This window comes from Artibeus jamaicensis, unplaced genomic scaffold (assembly GCF_021234435.1).
Source record: "Artibeus jamaicensis isolate MK-2021 breed Jamaican fruit bat unplaced genomic scaffold, CSHL_Jam_final contig_447, whole genome shotgun sequence".
In the NCBI taxonomy this organism is placed as follows: Eukaryota; Metazoa; Chordata; class Mammalia; order Chiroptera; family Phyllostomidae; genus Artibeus; species Artibeus jamaicensis.
The window spans coordinates 1,413,167-1,438,075 of record NW_026521834.1 but is presented as its reverse complement, the minus strand read 5'-3'; the positions used below and the strand labels follow the sequence as shown (position 1 = coordinate 1,438,075).

At 43.4% G+C, this 24,909-nt stretch overlaps 1 protein-coding gene across 9 annotated transcripts in view; it reads right to left on the bottom strand.

Moving 5' to 3' along the window:
* The window catches only part of ARHGEF11 (Rho guanine nucleotide exchange factor 11), a 122,219-nt gene that overhangs the window by 21,600 nt on the left and 75,710 nt on the right, over positions 1-24,909 (bottom strand). For 7 of the 9 annotated variants that reach the window (XM_037132576.2, XM_053666227.1, XM_053666223.1 and 4 more), the window contains 12 exons: positions 24,373-24,444; positions 16,409-16,528; positions 14,749-14,794; positions 14,071-14,147; positions 12,324-12,461; positions 9,262-9,336; positions 8,940-9,041; positions 7,508-7,606; positions 6,370-6,412; positions 5,126-5,222; positions 4,866-4,988; positions 206-229 (listed from right to left, as the gene is read on the bottom strand). In XM_037132576.2, the coding sequence (XP_036988471.2) occupies positions 206-229; positions 4,866-4,988; positions 5,126-5,222; positions 6,370-6,412; positions 7,508-7,606; positions 8,940-9,041; positions 9,262-9,336; positions 12,324-12,461; positions 14,071-14,147; positions 14,749-14,794; positions 16,409-16,528; positions 24,373-24,444 (1,016 nt within the window). The remainder of the gene's footprint in view (positions 1-205; positions 230-4,865; positions 4,989-5,125; positions 5,223-6,369; positions 6,413-7,507; positions 7,607-8,939; positions 9,042-9,261; positions 9,337-12,323; positions 12,462-14,070; positions 14,148-14,748; positions 14,795-16,408; positions 16,529-24,372; positions 24,445-24,909) is intronic. The other 2 variants (XM_053666228.1, XM_053666229.1) reach the window with 1 other exon arrangement.

Genomic DNA, 24,909 nt, shown 5'->3' with positions numbered 1-24,909 from the left:
ACCCATCCCTGGCAGTGACCCTGAGCATCAAGGACCTGGACCTCAAGACCTGGTTGTGTGATGGTGACACGGACTCCTGGAATTAACCTTGGAGAGACAGTGATTGTATGATGCTAGGGACTCTACTGTGATTGGCAGAGATGGAAAAGCACAGAAGCTCATCCCATTCTTTCCCACCCTGAAACCATACCACAGACTCACTCACCTTCTGTCTTCCTCGTATTTGAACCTGGAACAAAAGGAAGAAAGAACAGATGACTCAGATTACAAAGGCAGCAGCTCCTGTTTATGCAGAGACTGGGAGGAGGGTAAGTTCTTTACAAGAGGAAGGGAGTGTAGTGGGGAGAAGGAGTGTGATCGAGAGTCAGACTAGACTCTGGGTCTCAGTTCTGGAGCCAGGGTGGGGCTCAGGAAGAGAGAGTTCTCATTCTTTTGAGGAACTCCATCAGCACAGAGTTATGCCGAAGATGATGATGTCCTAGCTAAAAGGAGGGAATGTGCTCTGAAGTTATTATGGAGGAAGAGGTGCCTCCTTACGTTCACTTAGAACCAAATAAGGGGTTGGGCTGAGAGAGAGGCCAGAGGAAGAAAGGTGAGAGAGCAGAGATAATACCTTGAGACCTGATTTAAAGAAACCTATTTAAAATAGGTGAATGAATAGTAACTGAAACTCCCATTTGAGTGTTAACTATGGGCCCAGTACTATCCTAACCTACTGACAAGTAGTAACTCATCTAATTCTCAAAATAATCCATGCGTAGGTATTCTTCCTCCATGTAATGAAGATGGAAGCTCTGTTGCTTTAAACAGAAACCATTAGGAGTGAGAAGCCTATGCTGTAATAATCCTGAATTAAGTCTCAGTCAGGTTTTGCCTCTGTCCCTGGACTGGCTGTCATGCCTGGACTGCCATCCCTGACTGCGAGGGGCCCGAAGTGCTTCAGGGCCTGGCTGAAGGCCAGAGGGCTGTTTTCAGAGAACATGCCTTCCCTGTGTGATCTCATCTAGTCTTATCTCCATGCAGCTCAGACCTCTTATCAAATACCAGCTTCATATATGCAGCTGCCTATGCAAATCTCCAATTTGATGTCTAAAAAACATCTATGTCGAAGCCGAGCCTCTAGTGGTCTAGTACAAAACTGTTCTATACATAGTCGTCCCTTTTGTGAGTGATGGCATCTTTGTCTTTTTAGCAGCTTAGGTTAAAAAACTATGCAGTCTTCCTTGACTCTTTAAAGGAAATCCTACTGTTTGCTCTACTGTCAAAATAGACTGAGAGGGGACATCTTTCCACAACGTCCACAGCCACCACCGTGGTCCAAGCTCCCATTGCGCGGCTCTGGGAACTAACCTCCCTTACACTCCACACTCCACCCACACTTGAGTCTCTCACAGCTCCAAAGACCCCGTCACTGAGTAGTAAAAGTCACAGTCCTGACGACAGCCCACAGGCTCTACGTGGCTATCCCTCTGACTTTAGCAGTCTTTCTGAATTTGCTCTGGCCACACTTGTCTCCTGCCATTCCTCAAATACATTCAGTACATTCCTTCTCTGCCCTGGCTAGTCCCTCTGCTTATGATGCTCTTTCCCCCAATGCCTTTGAGGATAATTCACCTACTTTCTTTCTCTTTTTTTTTTTTCAGAGAGGGGAAGGGAGGGGGAAAGAGAGGAAGAGAAACATCAATTGGCCATCTCTTGCATGTGCCCCAAGATGGGAACTGAACCTGCAACCTGGTCACATGCCCTGATTGGGAATCAAACTGGCGACCTCTCACTCTGCAGGATGATACCCAAGTGAGCCACACCAGTCAGGGCTAGTTCCCACTTTTTTTTTATTGATTATGCCATTACATTTGTTCTATTTCCCCCCTCTGTTCCCCTCCACCCTGCACACCCCTCCCCCACCATTCCCCCCCTTTAGCTCATGAACACGTGTCTGAAGTTCTTTAGATTCTATATTTCCCATACTATTCTTACCCTCCCCCCAACTATTTTCTATCAACTGTCTATGCTACTTATTTTCTGTACCTTCTCCTTTTCCCACTCCCCTGTTGCTAACCCTCCATGAGATCTTCATTTCTCTGGTTCACTCCTGATCCAGCTGTCCTCTTAGTTTGCTTTTGTTTTAGGTGTGGTTGTTGATAACTGTGAGTTTGCTGTCCTTTTACTGTTCATCTTTTTTTATCGTCTTTTTCTTAGGTAAGTCCCTTTAACATTTCATATAATAAGGGCTTGATGACGATGAACTCCTTGAATTTGGTCTTATCTGAGAAGCACTTTATCTGTCCTTCCATTCTAAATGAAAGTTTTGCTGGATAGAGCAACCTTGGTTGTAGGTCTTTGGATTTCATGACTTGGAATACCTCTTTCCAGCCCCTTCCTGCCTGTAAGGTCTCTTTTGAGAAATCTGCTGACAGTCTGATGGGAACTCCTTTGTAGGTGACAGTCCCCTTATCTCTTGCTGCTTCTAGGATTCTCTCCTTCATTTTAATCTTGGCTAATGTAATGATGATGTGCCTTGGTGTGTTACTTGTTGGGTCCAACTTCTTTGGGACTGAGCTTCCTGGATTTCCTGGAAGTCTATTTCCTTTGCCAGAATGGGGAAGTTCTCTTTTATTATTTGTTCAAATAAGGTTTCCACTCGTGACTGTTCCTCTTCCCCTTCTGGTACCCCTATAATTAGAATGTTGGAACGTTTAAAGATGTCCTGGAGGTTCCTAAGCCTCTCCTCATTTTTTTGAATTCTTATTTCTTCATCCTTTTCTGTTTGGTCATTTTTTCCTTCCTTCTGGTCTACTTCCTTGATTTGAGTCCCAGTTTCCTTTCCATTACTATTGCTTTCCTGTGCATTACCTTTCATTTCAATTAGTTTAGCCTTCATATGTTCCTCTAATTTGTGACTAAAATCAACCAGTTCTGTGAGCATCCTGATCACCAGTGTTTTGAACTGTGCATCTGAAAGTTTGGCTATTTCTTCCTCGCTTAGATTTATCGACTCTGGGGCTCTGAGTTGTTCTTGAGCCATGTTTTTATCTGTTTGTGCCTGTTACGTATGAGGAGCGGATCCTTAGTTGTTTACTAGGGCGGGGCCACCCAGGTCTCTGGTTTGTGACGCTGTATGTCGGGGCGGGGTCAGAGAGGGATCAATGGCGGTCCTCTGCTTGCCCCCGCCTGTTTATCTGAGTGGAAATGTGCGAGCCCGCCGCCCAGCGCCGTGCGGTCTCAATGCTTGCCTCTTCACTGGTTTATCTGCACATAAATGCTCAACTGACTGCAGCCAGCCAGCCACACCTCTTCCCTGTGTCCGCCCATAGCTAGCCTGCACATGGGATCCATGCCCTTGGCTTCCTGCGCATCACCTGGGTTGGGGATCTTTTTGGCCAACCTGCTCCGCTGCTGGTTTTGCCCCTCTTACCGGTTTAGCTGAGCATTTTGTTGTCTTCGGACTCCGTATTGTCAATTTTCTGTGTGGTTTGGTTGCATTTATTGTTGTTAAAACTTTGTTGTTTTTAGATTTGGTTGTGCCAGGACGCAAGGTGTTTCCACCTACGCCTCCATCTTGGCAGAAGTCCCCACTTTCTTAATCAAAACTGTACACCCCAGCTCTCGAGCTCCTGAATCCCATAGCCTGATCTATCTCCTGCTCCTGTCTCAGCACTTATTATTGTATTTATTTACTATACTTTTCTTTCTCTCCCCACTAGAACACTGGCTCCACAAGAAGTATTGTTTGGTTTACTAATGTATCCCAGGAGCCTAGAACAATGCTAGGCACACAGTAAAGACTCCAAAAATAGCTGCCGAATTGAAAAATCAGCATTAGTAGAGACTATGGAAATTGCCTAATCCAACTTTTGCCTTTTTATAGATGAGATTAAGGTGTATAAAGTGACTTGACCAAGGTCATACAACTACTGAGTAAAGAAAGAGTATTGGGCCCTGGCTGGGTGGCTCAGTTGGCTTGGTTGGAGCATCATCCTATACACCAAAAGGTTGCAGGTTTGATTCCTGGTCAGGGTGCATAGGGGAGGCAGCTGATGTTTCCCTCTTTTTCCTTCCCTTCTTCTCTCTCTAAAATCAATAAACATTATCTTCAAGTGAGGATTAAAAAAAAGAAGCAGTAATGGGGTGAAATCTACCTCTAAGCCTGGAAGTGTCCCCACAAAGCCATCACAGGAGGCTGCAACACTTTGGAAGATGGGACTGGAGAGGAGCAACGACCAGTAGCTGTGGCAGAGGCTCCTTAATAAGTTTAGTTAGACTAGTCTGCTGATGCAATTAGTTAAAAATGGTTCACTTTCCTGTAAGTCAGTTCTATCTGCCTCCTGAAGGAACTTGATCCATTGGAGACTCACAGAGTGACTCTTGTGCTCAGTTGGATATGATCTTAGAGGCAGGAAGGGAGAGTGGTTAGGCAGAGGGGTAGGAAAGGAAGCAGAAAGCTCACTGTGTTCCGGGAGCCTGTGGTTTGTCAGAACCACCTCATGACCACCAGGGGCCCTGGGCTCTGCAACTCTCTTGAAATACTGTCAGCCCTCAGCATGAGAAATGCACTCCCTCTTCTCAAGAGAAGTAGAATCAGACAAGAAGTGCAAGAGGGGGAGAAGCTGGTAAACAGACCCATAAAATATCTACCTATTCAATTTTCTGTGTGGTTTGGTTGCGTTTGTTGTTGTTAAAACTTTGTTGTTTTTAGATTTGGTTGTGCCAGGACGCAAGGTGTTTCCACCTATGCCTCCATCTTGGTGGAAGTCCCCACTTTCTTAATCAAAACTGTACACCCCAGCTCTCGAGCTCCTGAATCCCATAGCCTGATCTATCTCCTGCTCCTCTGTTCAGGGGTAGTAGTGGAACTGGAGACTCACAGAATATCTCCCAGGGCAGCCAGCTGCTTCTCCGCCACTTGATGCTCTCGGAGAGGGTCTCCATCCAGGTCCAGCAGGTCGTTTTCACCGTACAGGCTGCCCAGTCCCAGAGTGCGCTTTGTTCTGAACCAGAGACACCAAATGTACACAAACTCTTGACAGACAGATACCCAGAAAAAGTGAGGCAAACATTCACACTTAATGAGATACACACATCACAGGGGAAAGAAAAGGGGTGAGGAGGACAGGGTCCAGGCCACCTGTAGTCGTGGATCTGCTCCTGAATCTCTGGCATGGCTGCCTCCTGGGCCTCAGAGAGAAGGCTGCGCAAGTCCTCACCGCTTCGTAGTCGCAAATCTGTGGTGGGAGCAAGAGAAGACAGAAGTGCAGAGGGGTGTTGGGGAGGAGGTCAGGTTAGCAGAGTGTGTCAGTCTTATGGCACAGGGAGCGGAGGCTAACCTTCTGCCCTCCTGTTAGCAAAAGAAGTGGAGGCGTGGACCTAGCAGGCATTCCTGAATTCAGGACTAAAATCCTGTTGTTGAAATTCCAAGGCAAGGATAAGAACATTTCCTGGATGTTCTGTACTTCATTAAGCAGAGAAATAATAAAGCCCCTCTCTTGGGCTGTGTCCAGATGCAGACAACAAAGTGCATGACTCTGAGAGGCTCATGTTCCTCTTATAACCTGGGGCCAACTCACAAGTACGTCACATAAATCTCAAATCTGCACCAGACACTGGACACTGGTTCTTCTGCCCCTGCATCTAGCTTCATGCAGCCATGGCCAAGTTCCTGGCAGTGGTGGCTTCCTGTCTGCTTTTGAGAAATCTCTGCTAAACCTCTTGCCTGTGCTTATGAGCTTTTTCCCTCTCACCCTCTCTCCAAAGACAGCTTTGAACTTCTGTCTTCTAGAGAGCTGGGTGGGATATGCCTCTCAGGCTGACACCCCTTTATACTCTTCTCTCAGTGTAAAGAGGTAAAGAGCTCCCTCAGCTCTTCTCCTGGTGACTGGGAAACAGAAAAAAAGTGCTTACCTAGTTTACTCTGGGTTACCTGCTGTCACCATTAGTTGAGGAACTTAAAACACACCCCAGTGGTTACAATTCTACAGATGGGGTGGAGTGAGACCCTAGTTTCTGTGTGTGTGTTTTTTTTTAAAAAGAGTTCCTCAGGTGATTCTGATGACTGACTGGGATTAGGAATCTCTCACTGCATATAGTTTTCTCTTTGTACAGATGACCCAAGGCTCAAAATGGTCACATAGAAGGTTGGCAGAAATAAGCCCAGGTATTGTGACCTAGCTGTGTTTTCCTGTGACAAGCTCCACCAGACAGTAAGCTCCCAGGCAGGGCCTGTCCTGTTTGTGTCAGGAGTTCTGGATGAACTGTTCCTATTTTCCCTATTAGAGGGCAGCTGCCTGAGGACAGGGACTATGTCCCTCTGTTCTGAAGCCTCCTGAGTGACTGGGACAAGACAAGCACTAACTGACCAATGAGACAACTTACCAATTTCAGCCTGTAACATCTCTGGGACCTTCACTCTCAGTGGCTACAAAAGAGAAGACTGGGGTCAGAAGTAGTGAGGTTACACAGCCCAGGGAACGTGGGAGACAGCAATGCCTTCTCTCCCTTTCCCCTGTATCTACTCGACCCTCCTCTCACCTCTCTCCAACCTGTCCACCTGAATTCTAGGCTAGGGTTTTTGGGAAATGGGATCTGAGGATGCAGAGCAAGCTGGGACATGCAGTTTCCCTACTCTTATTTCAAGGACATCAGGATGCATGAAATGGATCCTCCAAAAAGTGGATCGGTGCTAATTTAGCAGCAAGGGAGAAACCTTTCCTAGGCTATTTGGTGGACTTCCCTTCCCTGCACTGCCAAGAGAAATTGGTCTTATGTTACCAAGTCTCCCAGTGAGCATGGTGCTCTGGCTTGTGTTCTGAGTACCTGACAGCTAGGTACTGGGATTGTTCTGTAACAGCCAACAGGGAACAACTGGCAGCTCTAACCTCCTTAATCAAAACTCATTTAAGGGGCAAAAACAAAAGTCTTGAGGAAAAACAGTTCATTTCACAATCTCATTAGTCCTAGTAGCTTACTGACAGATGAGTAAAGTCATTCTGGAATTGGTTTAGTTGATCAGATTAAGGTCTAGGATGGAAACTGTCCTTTGCAGGCAGAGGAGCTGTTGCCAGTGGAACCCTGCCACACTGGGGGCACTATGCCCAGATGCAGTGCTCATCTGTCCCCATTCTCTGGGCTGTCCTCCTGCTAGGCTCTGCCTGTGTGCAGTCAAGAGCAAGTCAGGCTGGCTCATCTGTCTCTGGAGCCTGCTTCTTAGTCCCAGGGATGGGTGAGGCAGGAAGGGCTGGGGGCCAGGGCATTGATTCAGGGCACAGTCACTCAGAGAGAGGCAATTTGTATTTCACTTTGGTGCATGTGGGACAGAAGAGGTTCAGAGAGCAGATCCGCCCTTAGAGAGCAGAGCTAGAATAGAATCTGGGAGTCCCAATCTGTCTGTCAGCCTGCACTTCTCTTTCAGAACCTACCTGCTTTCATCTTGAATGTTTTGTTTGTTTTTCCTCTGTTTCTGAGTGATCCAAAGAGCATAATAAAGTTGTAATCCAATTCATGACTGCCTTACCGCATTTTTCTCTAGGAAAATATTCCAGATGTCTTTTCCCAAGTTTCGGGATTCCTTGGAGTTTGTCTGCTGATAAACTTCTGCACACAAATAAAAAAGCTAAGAGAAGAGAGAACAATGGATTAGAGCAGTGGTCCTCAACTATGAGGGACTTTGCCCCACAAGCAGACAGCTGGCAATGTCTGGAGATGCCTGTAGGGGTGCTAATGTTGTCTAGTGGGTAGAGTCCAGTGACATGGCTAAATATCCTATAATGCACACAACTGCTGCCCCACAGCCAACAATACCATAGCTCAGAACATCAGTGCTGAGGTTGAGAAACCCCAGCTCAGGGTGTTTCAAAAGCCCATGGTAAACAGCCCCACCCCTCTGCCTTTGCATGGGCTTGGGCATACGACACACGCAGTCAGCACAATAGCCTCAACTCTGTATCCTTTCCACACTGGACGCTTTATGCCTTGTACTGTTCACAGATGGGTTTTTTAGGGGTCATGCTTTAAGCAAAATATAACCAGAAACATTGAAATAAAGAACAAACTGACAGTAACCAGAGGGATGGGGGAGAGGGATAATGGGGGAAAATAGGGGAAATCCATCACAGAACATGTATAAAGGACACATGAACAAAGCCAAAGAAGGTAGGTTTGAGGGTGGAGGCAGAGATGGATGGGTGGGGGGCCCTGGTGGGGTGAAAATGGAGATAACTGCACTTGAACAACAATTAAAAAGAAAAAGGGTCACGTTTTATTCGTCTGTGATCGATGTGCCCTTTCTTAATTTAGGAATTCTGCTGAGATGCCAGCACTTGGGATTTCTGCACAGGTGTTCAGTGAATACCTGTTGAGCAAATGGATGCTGACTCTGGCTTCTAATAGTGGTATCGTCAGGAAGAAAAAACCAGCAGTCACTGCCTTGGGCATGAAGTTTATTTTGAAGAACACAACATCAACCCCTCCATTCCATCTTTCCAAACAGCTGAGCAGAATGAGAGCAACTGGTAAGGCTGCTGGCTCTGGGCACTAACCCAGGGTACTCTGGCCCCTGCCACCACCATCCTTCTTGTCATAACCTTCATATCCAAGGCCCTTTAGTGTCTTGCTTCTCTGCCAAGCTATCCTGTAGTTACACTGTATATTCCCAAGGGCCATTCTCAACACTCCAGTCATTCTGTATCTACTTTCATTCAAAAACCTTGAGAAGACCATCTCTTCCAAGTGGACCAAAAATGAGTTTTCCTGGCCTTGCTCTCCTTGCTCGTCCCTATGTTACTGGTGTACTTAGCAGTGAAGACTTTCTCACACTGAAGTTTTATTTCATTTTCTATTTTATCTATGGCCTTGAGACGCCTAATTGTGCTATACAGCAGGGCCAGAGGGCAGAGATTTGTCAAGCACAAGCAGGCACTCAATCAAGACTGACACTCCTGACTTACCAGTGGGCTGGGATCCGCCTGAGAGAAGATGTAACGTAGAAAAACCCCCAGGTGAGCTGGCCGTGACTTAAGTTTCTCAAGATCCTGGAATATGATGTCACTCTGGAAAGCAGAAGGATGAGATGGGCTGGGGGACATAGAGGCAGGGTACAGCAGTGGGGCCTGTTCTGGCTTAGCACCCATGTTCTCGGCCTCCCAGGGTTTCTAAGCCGTGGCTCCCTCCTCCACGCTCCCTCCCAGCTAATGTAGGCAAACTGCTTCTAGTTAAGAGCAGCTGGTATGACAGAAGAATGATGAAAGGAGAAAACCAGGAAACCGTTACCTCGTTGTTGAAATAACCCGGGTCATAATCTTCCTCTGGGCCAATAATTAAAGGCTTTGGGCTTTGATCTACACCCTGGGGGAGAGAGCCAGGTTGTAGAGATGAGAGGTTGTAAACCCCATGATAAAGCCTGTTTAGTGACAACACAGCACTGACAGGGAAAACCACACATGTCTAGCAAACACTGACATCTTATTACCACCCCCAAATCTCAGAAAACAGAAAATATGATTTCCACTTGCAGGAAGTCAACTGCATTTGGGTGGCGCAGAGCAGCCTGATCACATGACACACAAAGATGGGAAGTGAGGGAAAGTGCTCTCTTCCTGCTTGTGGAAAAATTGGGGAGGGGGTGTCAGACAACTAAATGAGAACCCAGAGCTCCTGCTGGGTGAGGGCTTTGCTGTTCTCCTAAAAGCCACCCCCACACAGAACACAGCCCCTCCAAGTCTAGAGGCCACCACAGTGCCACTCTGCAGTTACTATGTCCAGTGAGCACTAGCAGCTGGACCTAGCAGGAGGGCCGACCGGTCCATCTCTACCTCTGTGAGCAAAAGGGGAAGCAGCTGGGCTTTCTCCAACACCATTTTCATCATTTCCCTTGTCTGTTCTAAAACCCAGTCTTCTTAGATTGGCTTTTCTCCCCACCCCCCCGCCCCTTATGCCAGTTTTAACTCTAACTGGTATGCCATCAATATTAGGTATCATGAGAGATTTCAAATTGTATGAACTTTTCACATCTGCAATAGACAAGCTTTTCTCTTACAGGTTCCTTGGGCTTTCAAAGCTTTTCTATAAATTCTGTTTTTCACTCAATTTAATCTACCTAATTTCCAGTGACTCTCTGCTTTTGAAACCCACCTAGGTTACTCATGCCTACCTCTTTCCAGGCCGAAGGTAATAATTCTTACTCCACTCGTCCATGGGTTTTTCCTAACAGTTCCTCCCCATGCACTTTTGTTCTCCTGGATATGTATGGACTCTATGTCAACAATCAGTGAATCAAAGAATGTGAGAGACCCAGAAGATGCCTCAGAGATCACAGTCTAGCACTCATTTATAAATGAGAAGGTGAGCCCCAGAGAGACTGAATGGCACGTACAAAGTTGCAGAGTCAAGCCTGATGTGTTGTATTTGTGTATGTCAGGGTTATCTTGAGTATCCCTGCCTCTCTCTTGGGGTCCAGGATCCCCAGGGGGTGTTGGATGCCTCTACCTGGCTCTCTGACAAAACCTGAAAGCACTAGGTTGTTGCTTGTTTGGGGGAGGATTCTTCCCCTTAAGTTTTTACAACTATAGTTTTTCTGATTACAAAAGCAGAATATGCTTATTGTTAAAAAAATCAAACATTTCAGAATTACGTAGCAGAATGTGAGTGTTCCCTTGGACCCCATGCTCCTGCTGCTGACAGTCTCATGGACAGTATAGGTTTCTCCCATGCTAACACTTATTATTAAGAGACTGAAAGTACACTTTGCTCCTATCACTCAAAAAAGCAAATTTAAGTAGTTTTCAGAAGGTGAACAGATTCAGTAGGAAGAAATGGATTTCATTACCTTACACCTGCTCCTATTAGCCACCCACCAGAAAACTTCCCTTAAGGAGAGAATGTGTATCCGACCTCCTGTGGGATGCAAACTTGGTCCAGTGGAGTGGGCATGGACCAAGCAATGAGAGTGACTAGGAGAGGAGCAGGCCTGCGCTGGGGCTCAGGGAAACTAAATGCTAGTGCAATGTTTTGATTAACAAGTTGAGTTCTTAAACAGTCCCTTAGCCTTTATTTGCCTCAGCTGACTCACAAATGAGGATATTAATGCCTACTTCCTTTCCTGATGAGGAAAATTAAGTGAGATATTTTTTTCCTAAAGGATCTAGCACAACAGATGGTGTCCTACAATACATGGTAGGTTCATTTTCCCACCTTTTTCCTTCCATGAGCTAAAAGTAACCAAATTCTATACTATGGGTAAAATGAGAGCATTAAATAGTATGCTAAACTGGTTTTAATTTAAGGGAATGACAGAATTCCTTTAAAATAAATTGAAGTTTAAAAAAGTGAGTTAAAGAAAAATATTATATAACATTATACAGTTGGCATGAAAGTATGGAAAAAATCATTATGGTAGTAGCAAATGAATTTTGAGAGACATCGTTTTACAAAATTTGGAGTTCTCTTTCCTGTGCCTCTAACAGGTAGGGACTTAGCTTCTTCCAGAGTGATGAGCAAGTCCCTGGCTCTCAAGTCAGCCCATTCTATTGTCTGACAGCTCAGATTCCTTGTAAGCTTTTTGTGCTGAAACCTGTCTCCCTGAAATCTTCCCCAAACCCAGTTCTACCCTTCAAAGTAGTGGCTTTTAAGTCAGGTTCTGCACAACCTTAGGAGTCCAGGGAAGTGCCCCAAGGGTGGGGAAGATTGATCGGGAAAGGTCTCAGGGTTCCTGAGTTTTTATTTGTTCTCTACACTAGGGTGTCAAATAATAAGATTATATTTACAAAAAGGACTCTGCTAAAGAAAGAGAAAATTGAAAATCAGTACTCTGGAGAAAAAAATAAACCAACATATTTCCTGTTTTATACAGATATTAAAAGATCACCTTTCTGCTCCTTAGACATTACTTCCCTACAGATGTAGTCACTGACTTTTCTTTCTTTTTTAAATTTTAAAAGAGCTTATTTATTTATTTTTAGAGAGAGGGAAAGGGAAGGAGAGAGAGGGAGAGAAACATCAATGCATGGTTGCCTTTTGTGCGCCCCCTGCTGGGGACCTGGCCTGCAACCCAGGCACGTGCCCTGACTGGGAATTGAACCGCAACCCTTTGGTTCACAGGCCCACGCTCAATCCACTAAGCTATACCAGCCAGGGCTCACTGACTTTTCACATAGAACTGAGACAGTTTTACTTTCATGTAGCTGTTGATATCATATTTTTTCTTTACCATTTATTCTCTAAGTAAGTGTCTATTTCAAAACAGGGGTTTAGTTTGATCATTCAAGACTATGTACTTGTGACCCAGTTCTAGAAAAAGGGAAAGGAAGATTGAAGGGTGGCTTTGAATCACTCACCTGGTCACTGGTGGGGGGGCCTGGTGTGTCCGAGCCCTGCCACCTATGCTGCTGGGCCACCCTGGCCATGATCACAGGGGAGGTTCGAGGACTGTCTAGTCCAGGGTCTGACAGTACTGAGTTCCGATTTATCAATGACTAAAGGAACAGAGAATTCTGTGAGAAGGAAACTCATCCAGAAGACCCTCAGGGCTCAGCTCACTTGGAGGTAATAGCCATACTTATCAGCTAATATAAATTCAGTACTTAGTCTGTGCCTGGCACTGTATTAACCTTGATTATATAAATTATATATATAAGTTAACCTCATTTAATTCTCACTACAGTCATTTGAAGGAGATACTATTGTTCCTCCTACTTTTCACCCAAGGATACTAACACCTGGAGCAGTTACAAGAATTGCTGAAAGTCAAATAGCTGCTAACGTGGTACGCCTGGATTCAACCCAGCAGTCTCGTCCCACAGTCACAGCTCCTGTCACTAAGCTATGCCTCCCAGATGTCAAGCCCTCAAGATAATGTTAACTGTAGATTATTTAGGCTCCTCTGGTCCCTTCTTGATGTCTTTCCCACATATTGACCATTTCTTTTTTTAAATTAAAAAAATTTTAAAGATTGTATTTATTTTTTAGAGAGAGGGGAAAGGAGGAAGAAAGAGAGGGAGAGGAAACACCAATGCATGAGAGAAACATTGACTGGTTGTGTCTTATAGGCCCCACCAGGGACCTGGCTCACAACCCAGGCATGTGCCCTGACTGAGAACTGAACTGGTGACCTTTTGGTTTGCAAGCTGGCACTCAACACACTGAGTCCCATTAGCCAGGGCCTATGTACTGACCATCTCACTTACATGCATCATCTTTTCCCAAATGGACAGGAGCAGTAAGGAAATAAAATTTCAACTGTAATTTAAAATTAGGTTTTAAACATATTTTAAATGATGGATTCACATGTTTAATTAGCCTGGCTAGGTATATATTTTGCTAATATTTTCACTATTTCTTTCATTCACTTGTCTTTTTATACTGCAAGTTCATACTTATAGTTTATATATGCAAAGTGAGAACACCTGGAAGAGAGAACCTTTGAGGGTGAAACTGGAAATCCTTTGTCCTGACTGGTGTGGCTCAGTGGGTTGGGCATCGTCCTGCAAACCAGAAGGTCGCTAGTTTGATTCCCGGTCAGCGCACATGCCTGGGAGTAGCCAAGTCCCTAGCTGGGTGTGTGCAAGAGGCAACTGATTGATGTTTCCTCCCTCTCTTTCTCCCTTCCTTTCCCTCTCTCTAAAAATAAATAAAGAAAAAAATTTTTTTAAAAGAGAAATCCTTTGACCATTCCACAGATGAACTGGTGAAGTACAAGAAGATCTGTGTAAGAGAAAGAGAGACTGCTGCTTTTTAGCAGACAGGGTTCACAGTATTAATCAAAGATGAGTTATTCAAAGCCAGGCAGAAATGTGTTTTTGGTCAAGCAACAGTTAATGTCATGGCCTTTCTCTCCATTCTAATTCTTTATATAACAGAGTTACAATGAAATAGAAGCCAGATTTGATGATCTTGCATGTAGGATGTGTTCAAAACCTCCTTTTTGGAACCCAGAGTAGACTAAAATCCTTGCATTTAGAACTATAGCAGCTATCCATGACAGGCTAGAGGCCTTTGCAACAGGTGAGCAGCAAAACCATTAGGTGATAGAAAAGGAACACTAAACCTACATTTTTAAACAGGATTGCTCCTGCTGACACCCACCTCACTAAGAGAAGGGAAGCGTTCTGTCCCAGAGTCCAAGCCACTGTCCCCATCCTGTGAATCCAGAGAAAGCCGGCCTGACAAGAAAACAACTTACTCAGTAAGGAGGGCTGTGATCTGGGGAAAGGGAGAACCTTAATCTGGGAACCTGTATACAGAGCAGAAAAATGAAGCTGCCACCCTCCTTTCTTTCCCAGTTTCCCTTTGCCTCTCTTATCTTATGACCCTTTGAGTCATAGGCTTTACCTACATGTACACCTGCACCGCCCAGACCATGTCACCTCCTAAAATAACACTTCATATCTCTGTCTCACAAGTCTTAGCCCTCACCTCATTTGCAACTTTCCCTGGTTCCCATCCATTTTCTCTTGCAACAGTATTGCTTGAGTTCCTAAAAGTGCTAGGTGCTTAGGCAAGTTGGCATCTGGACCGTCATCACTACAGTCTCTCCTTGGCACTTAGGTACCCAGTGCTACTGGCTATATACTAATTTCTACTGAATGAGTGACATCCAATTTCCCTGTGCTCTGGTACTGCTTTCTTTCATTACTCTACTTCCCAGAGGCAGGCACCATATGTTTTCTTTCCCTGGATCTACCTCATGGAGAAGGGACAACAAATAAAAAAACCTGGACTAGGAACATGCCAGAGAAAAAAGGCGTGGTGGGGGGTACTCACCTTCTGATGATCTCTGGCTGGTGTCACCATGTAGTGGAAGTATATCCTAAAAAAGAAGCAAACAAAGGGTGAAGAAATTCTATTAACCTCTCTCCTACTGTTTCCTTCCTCTGATCGACCCTTCCCTCGGTCTCAGCAGATATGTGCTTACGATTAGTGGTCTCTTCTGCTTTATTGTCTTAAAAATGCCCAGCTACAAGAGCTATTGCTTCGTTTGTACACTTTGAGGAGGCTGGTGACCCCTAATGGTAGAAGAGAGCTTTACCATCAGAAAAATTCCAAAAATTCACTTGATTTATAACCGTGACCTCAAAATATCTATTCCCTTAGTTGGGCTGGACACAGAAATAACCTCCTGTCAAGGGGTACAAAATCTCAAGCAGATGACTGAGGGAACATGTGAAAGTTCCATCTCCAAAGGTATCTAAAGTGCTGGCCTAGGGCTGGCTGATTGGCCAATGTAGAGAGCATTATATTATTAGTGCTTCACTGTTCATACAGCCCTCTTTCCTACATCTCATTTAATCTTTCACCAACTCCGAGGCAGGTACAGAACTCTCACATTATAACGAGGAAACAGAAGCCCAGAGATCTTAAGTAACTTGCCCAAGCTACACAGCAGATAAACTATAAAGCCATGGTTGCATCCAGACCTCCTGATTCCACCTCACAGAGCACATAGGTGCACAGGCCCTGTGCTGAGGACACGCTCTAACTCCAACAACAATGCTGTCAGGCAGATCCTGTCATGATCTCTATTTCATAACTGAAGCCACCAAGGCTCCCGGGGATTAAGTAACTTGCCCAAGAGTCTTAAGGCTGGTGAGCACTGGAACTGAGATGTGAATCCAGATGGTATAAGTCTAGAACTTGAGCTCCTATCAACCGTGTGACACTAAGAAGTCCTTTAGAAAATAAAATAGCTTAAGTTTGATTAACCTGTGACCCTTCTGATCTGGATGCTCTAAAAGAGAAAGTGGATAATCTTCAAATAACTTCTATTAGTTTTGGCAAATATTATTCTTGCAGATCTTAAAGTTTCTGGAAAGTTACTTCCTATATCCCCAAAGAATTAAGGCGTGCTAGAGATAAGTGAGACTCTACTAAGAGCAAACTCCCTCCCTGACTAGAATAGATAAGCACCATCCCCTCTCTGGTATATTCCATGAAGTGTGGTTAGCTGCTGCTATAGAAACCTCTCAACTGACTGGGCATCCTTTACTTAGCCTGACTTTTAAAAGTACTTGCATTTCTTTGAGAAGACCTGAGGAATGAATGGTGAAAAAAACTACCAGATGAATACTGAGTGAAATCACTGTAGGAATATATATTGGCTATGAGGAAATTACCCAGAAGGAGATGGATAATTAGGAGACTAAAGCCAATAGCAATTTATTTCCTATTTATTTCTTTTCATTGCAACTGTAAATCCTGAAAGGCTTTCTCTTTTATGTCTCAAGTGTCAGTATGGTGCTCAGTCTCTTTGGCTCTAAATAATAAACTACAGACCTTTATTTCTTTGTTACCTACTAAACACTTACTAGCTCAGCCTCGGGCTCCTGGCATGACTCAGGAAGCCTTCTGCCCTCATTTTTCTCACTCATTCCACCCAGTCCACCTGCAGTGTACCCATTCTAGAGCTATACCTACTATCACTCACCACTAAGCCACCAGTCTCCTGCTGGATCTTCAGCTGTAACTGAGTTACTCGCCGCCGGGCACCTTCGATCTGCTCTTCTAGCAGACTGGCGGGGTTCCGGCTATACACCTCACAGATACGCTGGGGAAGGGTGAGGACAGGGTGGAGGGGAAAAGGCAGAAGGGGTGGTTAGTAGAGAACGGATGAGTCATGAGTGAGGGGGACAAACAGTTATCCCAAAAGAAAGGGGATAGAGAGCTTTGCATTCTAGTAGATGCACGTTATTTCACCATCAATTAGAAACAGAAAAAAGGTATAAACGGTGAGAAACAGAATATATGCTGCAACTGGAGAAAGAAGACATAACACAAAGGCCCATCCTACTCTGACCCATTCTTGAAAGGCTGGCTTAATTCCTACACCCTAAATAAGGTCTTTGACTCCTCCTCAAGTGTGAGATATTTAAGTGACTGTCCAGATCAGCACACAAAAAGGTGCCGAAGAGGAAACTCACAGTGAGAAGCAGCTGAGATGAGCGGAACGTGTGGATGAGGGAAGCCACCATAGGTCTCCCCAGCCTGTAGACAGGAAGCAGTCTGACATTTATCTAGCACTCCCCGCAGCACATGGGAGTGTGGCACACACATGTAGAGCATAGACTTTGCAGTCTGGGAGTCCTGGCTTTGAATTCTGGTACTTCCACTGACTAGCTGTGTAGACCTGGGCAAGCTTTAATTTGTCCTCATAGACAAAAGTATCTGGAGATGACAGTACCTGCCTCGGGGGAGAGCTGAGCTGTAAGGTCTGAATGAGATTGTGGATGTTGAAGTGCTTAGCGGAGTGTCTTGTGCTTAATTACATGACTGAATATGGCCAGGTATTATTTCACTACAAAAGTAAATACTTAGTAGAGCTGGCTGGTTAAATAGTTAAATAGAGACTATGACTGCATATATTCTCTGAGTTCACCTGAGGCCTCACTGCTACCTGCCAACCTTTTTATTTTTATTTTTTTACAAATTCCTCACACTTCTTTTTTTCATCTTCTCCAGCAAGCCTTCAACCCTTTCCTCAGCAAAAAATGTCATCTTGTGAGAACTTCCTAACTTCTTTTCACTTCAAAACATTTGCAGCCACCCCTCCCTGATGGCAGTAGAGAAAAACTAGTGTACAAATCTTTTACAAAGTTAATGCCTCCAATTGCCTCAGGCTCTACTAAGGCACTAGTCACATATCTTCAAAGTCTCCTTTCCAATGGTTCTTTCTCTTCAGTTTCCAGTCCTAAAAACAAACCACTACAAAACCCTTTCCATCAACTTGTTTTCTTCATGCCACTGCCCCAGTTTTCTTCTTCCTTTCACAGTCCTGTATTTCAAAGCAGCACAGCTGTCTGCACTTACAGCCCCATACTGCTTTGGCTTTCACTCACACCTCCATCTAGTTTCTCTCTGCTATTTCAGATACTCTTTCAAAGAATAAAATGAACTAACTGCCAAGTCCAATGGTTTCTTCTAGGTCCTCTTCAAAATGCTGCCCCCTCGACTTCCTAACTCTACACAATCTTGGGTCTCCTCACACTCCTCCCCGAACTGTACCTTTATCCCTGCCTCCTCTCTTACATTCCATCCTCGGCTTTCTTCTTTTCCTTTCAACTGGTACCCTAGGTGCTATCATCTAGTTTGCAATTTCAACTACCACCTTTGTGCTAAGGATACCCAAATGCACATTTCAACCCAGTCTTGTCTCCTGAGGTTCAGCCCTGGTACCTCCACACACTCTGTGATGGTCTTTTGATCTGAATATCCGAGGGGCACCTAAAACTCAGCACACCCAAACACAACCTTCATTTCTTTCCCCTAAACCCTGTTCCTCTCCCTGTCTCATTACATCAATAGCATCACCATCTATCCAGGCATAAAAATTCAGGCCTTTTATCCTCTTTTCCTTTACCTCTTCCTTCCAGTTGATAAGTTCTACCGATGTGCCTTCTCAGATGTCTCCCATTGCCATTCCCAACTTTCTGTTCTTATTAAATCTGTCATCATTTCTTACCTATATCAATAGCTTCCTGGATGATTTCCTTATGTGTTAATCCACCTAACACACTTTACTAAAGAACTGATTTGAAGATATGTATACTCTGTACTCACAAACCCTTTGATCAATTCCCGCTGTCTTCAGAATAAACTCCAAGCCCATCAAGGCCCAGAGCACTTTCCAGAGTGAAACACACTGATCCTAACTCAAGTGTCACCTTATGAAGACTTCTCTGACCATTGCATAATGAATTATTCCTTCTTTTGGGTTTCCATGACATTAAAAAATTTATTTTAAAAACTATGCTGACATATAAATCATTAACGAACTTCACCATTTTATTTTTTTCACTTTTTAAAATATTTTTTATTGATTATGCCATTACAGTTGCCCCATTTCCCCTCCTTCGTTCCCCTCCTTCATTCCCCTCCACTCTGCACACCCCTCCCCCAGCATTCCCCCTTTAGTTTATGTTCATGTGTCACAAGTTCTTTAGATTCTATATTTCCCATACAATTCTTGCCCTTCCCCCTGTTTATTTTCTACCTACTGTCTATGCTACTTATTCTCTGTACCTTCTCCCTTCTTCCTCCCACTCCCCTGTTGCTAATCCTTCTTGTCACCTCCATTTCTATGGTTCTGCTCTTGATCTAGCTGTCCTCTTAGTTTGCTTTTGTTTTAGGTGTGGTTGTTAATAATTGTGAGTTTGCTGTCCTTTCACTGTTCATATTTTTGGTCCTCTTTTTCTTAGATAAGTCCCTTTAACATTTCATATAATAAGGGCTTGGTGATGATGAACTCCTTGAATTTGACCTGATCTGAGAAGCACTTTATCTGCCCTTCCACTCTAAATGAAAGCTTTGCTGGATAGAGCAATCTTGGGTGTAAGCCTTTGGATCTCATGAGTGGGAATACTTCTTTCCAGCCCCTTCTTGCCTGTAAGGTCTCTTTTGAGAAATCAGCTGACAGTCTGTTGGGAACTCCTTTGTGGGTGACTGTCCCCTTATCTCTTGCTGCTTCTAGAATTCTCTCCTTCATTTTAATCTTGGCTAATGTATTATGATGTGCCTTGGTGTGTTTCTTCTTGGGTCCAACTTCTTTGGGACTCTCTGAGCTTCCTGGATTTCCTGGAAGTCTATTGCCTTTGCCAGATTGGGGAAGTTCTCCTTTATTATTTGCTCAAATAAGTTTTTTACTTGTTGCTGTTCCTCTTCCCTGTCCACTACCTCTATAATTCGGATGTTGGAACACTTAAAGATGTCCTGAAGGTTCCTAAGCCTCTCACTTTTTTGAATTCTTGTTTCTTCATTCTTTTCTGTTTGGTCATTTTTTTCTTCCTTCTGGTCCACTCCCTTGATTTGCATCCCAGTTTCCTTTTCATCACTATTGGTTTCCTGTGCATTTCCCTTCATTTCAATTAGTTTAGCCTTCATTTGTTCCTCTAATTTGTGGCTAAAATCAACCAGTTCTGTGAGCATCCTGATAACCAGTGTTTTGAACTGTGCACCTGATAGGCTGGCTATCTCTTTGTCACTTAGAAGTACTGGCTCTGGGGCTTTGAGCTGTTCTTCTTCTCGAGCCATAATGATTTGGTCTGTTCGCTCCTGTTACATATGAGGGGCAGAGCCTTAGGTGTTCACCAGGCTCCAGTTGCTGGATTGTGACACTGTATGTGGGGGCAGGGTCAGAGAGGGGCACTGGCGTCTGTTCTGCTCTCTCTCGGATTTTGGTCCCCTCTGCTGCTTCCCGTACGCAAACTGGGCCCTTCTGGTGCTGGTTCCTGGATGTGTGGGCTTGTGCAACCTCCAGGACCCTGTGGGTCTCTCCAACAAACTGTCTGCGAGCCTGGGAGCCTCTCCTGGCACCTCAACTACCAAACCTTTTCCCAATCGGTGCTTTTAAGCTTTAATTCCCCGCCCTGGGCCCTCACTGGATCTGCCCGTTGCCACCCCACACCTGGGATCTGCCAACTGCTGCCTGTGCGCCTGCCTCAGCACTGCCACTTTTTCCTACGCGACCTCGTTCACGCCCCTCTTACTGGTCTGGCTGAATGGTTCGCTGTTGTCAGACTTCCATACACTTCAATTTTCTGTCTGTTTTGGTTGCGTTTTTGTTACAAAAACTTTGTTATCTTTAAACTTGGTTGTGCGAAGAGGCACAGTGTTTCCACCTACGCCTCCATCTTGGCTGGAAGTGCATTTTACCATTTTAAAGTGTACAGTTCAATGGTTTTTCGTATATTCATAGAGTTGCTTCTTTCGTTTAGTATAGTGTTCTTCCATGTGACAGCATGCATTACTACTTCCTTCCTTTTTATGGCTAAATAATATACCACTGTATGGATACACTGGGTTGGCCAAAAAGTCTACATGGTGTTTTCCGTAAAATAAATGACACATTTTTTATTTTCACCAATAACTTTATTGATTTGACTATTTTGAGTATGTCGGCTCTCTCCTGTGTGGTGTAACATTGACTGTTCTCAATTAACATCTCGATTTGATTGCTATCAATTTCTGCTGGTTTACCTGATCAAGGAGCATCGTCCAGTGAGAAATCTCCACTATGAAACTTCTTCACAAACCACTTTTGACATGTTTGATCAGTCATAGCACCTTCTCCATACACTGTACAAATCTATTTTTTGCACTTCAATTGCGTTTTTACCTTTCTTGAAATAATAAAGCATAATATGGTGAAAATACTGAGTATTTTCTTCCATTTTCTCTATTAAAATGGCTACACAAAAATTCATACATTTTTATAAGTTGTTTTTTAGAAAATGCATGCTGATATGACAGGTGTCACAATACAATCTAACAAAATCATTTTGAATGAAGTTAAAGAAAACTAAGTGTTACCAGAGCCATCTTAAGGAAAAAACCAAATGAACTTTTTGGCCAACCTGATACCACATTTTGTTTATCTTCAACAGTTGATGAATATTTGGGTTGTTTCCACTTTTTGGCTGTTACGATTGATACTGTTATGAAGGCTCACATATAGGTTTTTGTTTGAACATGATTTCAATTCTCTTTGGTATATATTTAGGAGTAGAACTGATCATCTTATCCCTGTGTTTCTCTGTTTAATATTTGAAGAACTGGCCCTGACTGGTGTAGCTCAGTGGATTGAGCACGGACTTGCAAAGCAAAGGGTCACAGGTTTGATTCCCAGCCAGGGCACATGCCTAGGCTATGGGCCAAGTCCCTAATGGGGGCCAGATGACAGGCAACCACATATTGATGTTTCTCTCCTTCTCTTTCTCCCTCCCTTCCCTTCTCTCTAAAAACAAATGAACAAACAAACAAATAAACAAAATAAAAATATTTTGAGGAACTGCCAAACTTTCCCACGGTGGCTGTACTATATTTTATATTTTCATCACCGATGGTGGAAATAGATTAGGACTGTGGATATGTATAAAAAATATAAACAAATATTTTTCTGATTTCTTCACATTCTCACCAACAAATGTTACTTTCTGTTATTTTGGCTCTAACCACCCTAGTGGGTATGGAGTGGTATCTCTAGTAGTTTTGATTTGTGTGTCTCTAATGACTAATGACACTGAACAGCTTTTCCTGTGCTTATTGGTTATTTCTCTTCTTTACTGGACTGTCTATTTGCATTCTTTGCTAACTTTGAAATTGTGTTGTCTTTTTATTGTTGAGTTTTAAGAGCCCTTTACACATGCTGGTACTAAACCCTTATCAGATATATGAGTTGCACATTTTTTAATTTTAAGATTTTATTTATTTATTTTTAGAGAAAGGGGAAGGGAGGAATAAAGAAAAGAAAGAGAAACATCAATTGGCCATCCCTTGCATGCCCCTGACTGGGAACCTGGACTGCAATACAGGCATGTGAATCAAATTAGCAAACTTTCAGTTTGCAGGATGATGTCTGACCAACTGAGTCACACCAGTTAGGGCTGAGTTGTAAATCTTTTCTCCCATTCTATGAGTTGTCTTTTTACTTTGATAGCACCCTATTTTTTGTTTGTTTGTTTTTCGTGCTTTTGATGCCATATTCAACAAACTATTGCTGTATAAAAAGTCATAAAGATTTAAACACATGTTTTCTTGTAAGAGTTTTTACAGTTTTTAAAAAATATACTTTATTTATTTTTAGACAAAAGGGAATGGAGGGAAAAAGAGAGGGAAATATCAATGTGTGGTTGCCCCTTGTGCGCCCCCTACATGGGACCTGGCCGGCAACCCAGGCATATGCCCTGAACTGGGAATTGAACTGGTGACCCTTTGGTTCACAGACAGGTGCCCAATCCACTGAGCCATACCAGCCAGGGCAAGTTTTTACAGCTTTTAGAAAAAATTTTATTTATTTATTTTTAGAGAGAGGGCAAGGAAAGAAATATCATGTGAGAGAGATACATCTTTCAGCTGCCTCTTGCATGCCCGCAACTGGGGAATTGGCCTGCAATCCAAGCACGTGACCTGACTGGGAATCCAACTAGCGACCTTTAGTTTGCAGGCTGGGACTGAATCCACTGAGCCATGCCAACTAGGACTACAGTTTTTAAAATTAATTTCAGCTCTTACATTTAAGTCTTTGATCCATTTTGAGTTAATTTTTTAAACACTGGAGGAGGCAAGGGTCCAAATTCATTCTGTTCACGTAGACATCCAGTTGTCCTAGCACCATTTGCTGAAAAGACTATTCTTTCTCCACTGAATTATCTGGACATCTTTGTCAAAAATCAATTGCCTGTAGATGTGTGGGTTAATTTATGAACTCTGAATTCTACTTTATTGATACATAGGTCTCTTTTATACCTTCTTATAATACACTGTCTTGATTATTCCATGACATTTGTCAACATATATCATTACTTATTATATTAGTGTAACTATATCTTCATTCATCCACTGATATCCTACTGGATTATGAACTTCTTAAAGGAAAGGTTCATCTTTCATTTATCTTTGTAACCATTCCAACTTTTGCCCCTAGGACTCCTCTTCCCTCTAGCACTGCAATACACACACGGCAGGGACTCAGTGCTTGTAAAATAAATGAGTGTATTTTTATATCTTTGTGCCTTTGACCTATATTGAGTTGTTTTACATCCCCCTTCTCTTTTGCATACAAAAATCCCACTCTTTAAGGCACACGTGGAATAGAATCCTCTATAAAGTTTACCCCTACATTTCCAATTATTACTTGCTCTCTTTCTTTCTCTTATTGGAAGCTCTTTGTTCTTGCCACTCTCTCCCCTACTGTAATATAAAATTTCCCCATTACATTTTAAACATATTAAGGACAAGAACTGTCTGATCCTTTTCCTCACTACATGCCACAGAAGCTACAACAATGCTTTACATCAGTGGGCACTTACAGAAGTTTTCTGAATTGAAATGAAGGAGTGAGGAGCTTGTTGCAAGCCACTATAGTAATCTGATGATTCTATTTGAGCCAAAATAATCTTACTGTTCTCTATGCCTAGAAATCTCTGTACCCCTTTTACCAACAGGGCCCTCATCTCCAGCAGCTTGGCTGGGCATCCACCTACCTACCCATATCCTTCTTCTTGAGCTTTCCTTCCCTGGCAACCAGCAAGATCAATTCCAACTGACTGATTTTCCTGTTTTAATGTTCCCTCATTTTAGTCTACCTGTCTCATCACTTGTTTGTACTTTGTCTATATAATCATTATTCTAATCTATCATCCATGAGCTATTACCCTACTCATTCCATTGGTCAAATTCTGCTTTAACTGCTTCAACAAATTCTATTGGCCTATGACAATTTCTTAGTGGCCCTGGGTTTTAATTTTTAAAGTTTTATGGTAACAGAATATGGCCTGTACATTCAGTTGTACACATTGGCAGATTGCTCTGATAAAATATTCATTTTTTTCCCCCACTGACTGATAAAATATTCTTTCATTAAGGTAATGGACAGTCTACTCTCAGCAGTGACCTTACCTGTAACTCTCTTTCTTCCTGCCTCAGCATATTCCTAAGGATCTGGGTGGCATGTTTTTGAAATTCGGGATCCTAAGAATGAAAAATATGACAGTAGTCAGAGGTGGGGACCAGCTCAGTTCTCTTCTACCTGCTGATTCTTGGGCAAGGAAAGCTATGAGAGTTGAGCCTGCATCATAAGTGTGTTTGTCTAACACTTGGAACCTCACTGGAATTCAGTAATGCAATCTTACTTTGACTTTACCTGAACTTCCTAAAAAACCTTTTTGTAATCACCTCTGGTATCAAATTGCTCTCTAAAGTCTCCGAGGACTCGCTGGGCTCAGTCTTCTTTTCAAATGGCAAATCCTGTTCCCTAGTCTATCTGCATCTCAACCTCTTTTTAACACATCATACAGCTTTCCCTGGACCTTAGGGAAAGGTCCCTACTAGTTTTTTCTTCCTTTACTCTCTTCCACTACAGACTGGGCTCCATATTTCATTCCTCCAAGCAGTCTTTTTCTTCAGGAAGCCTTTCCCCTACTGTTCCACACCCTA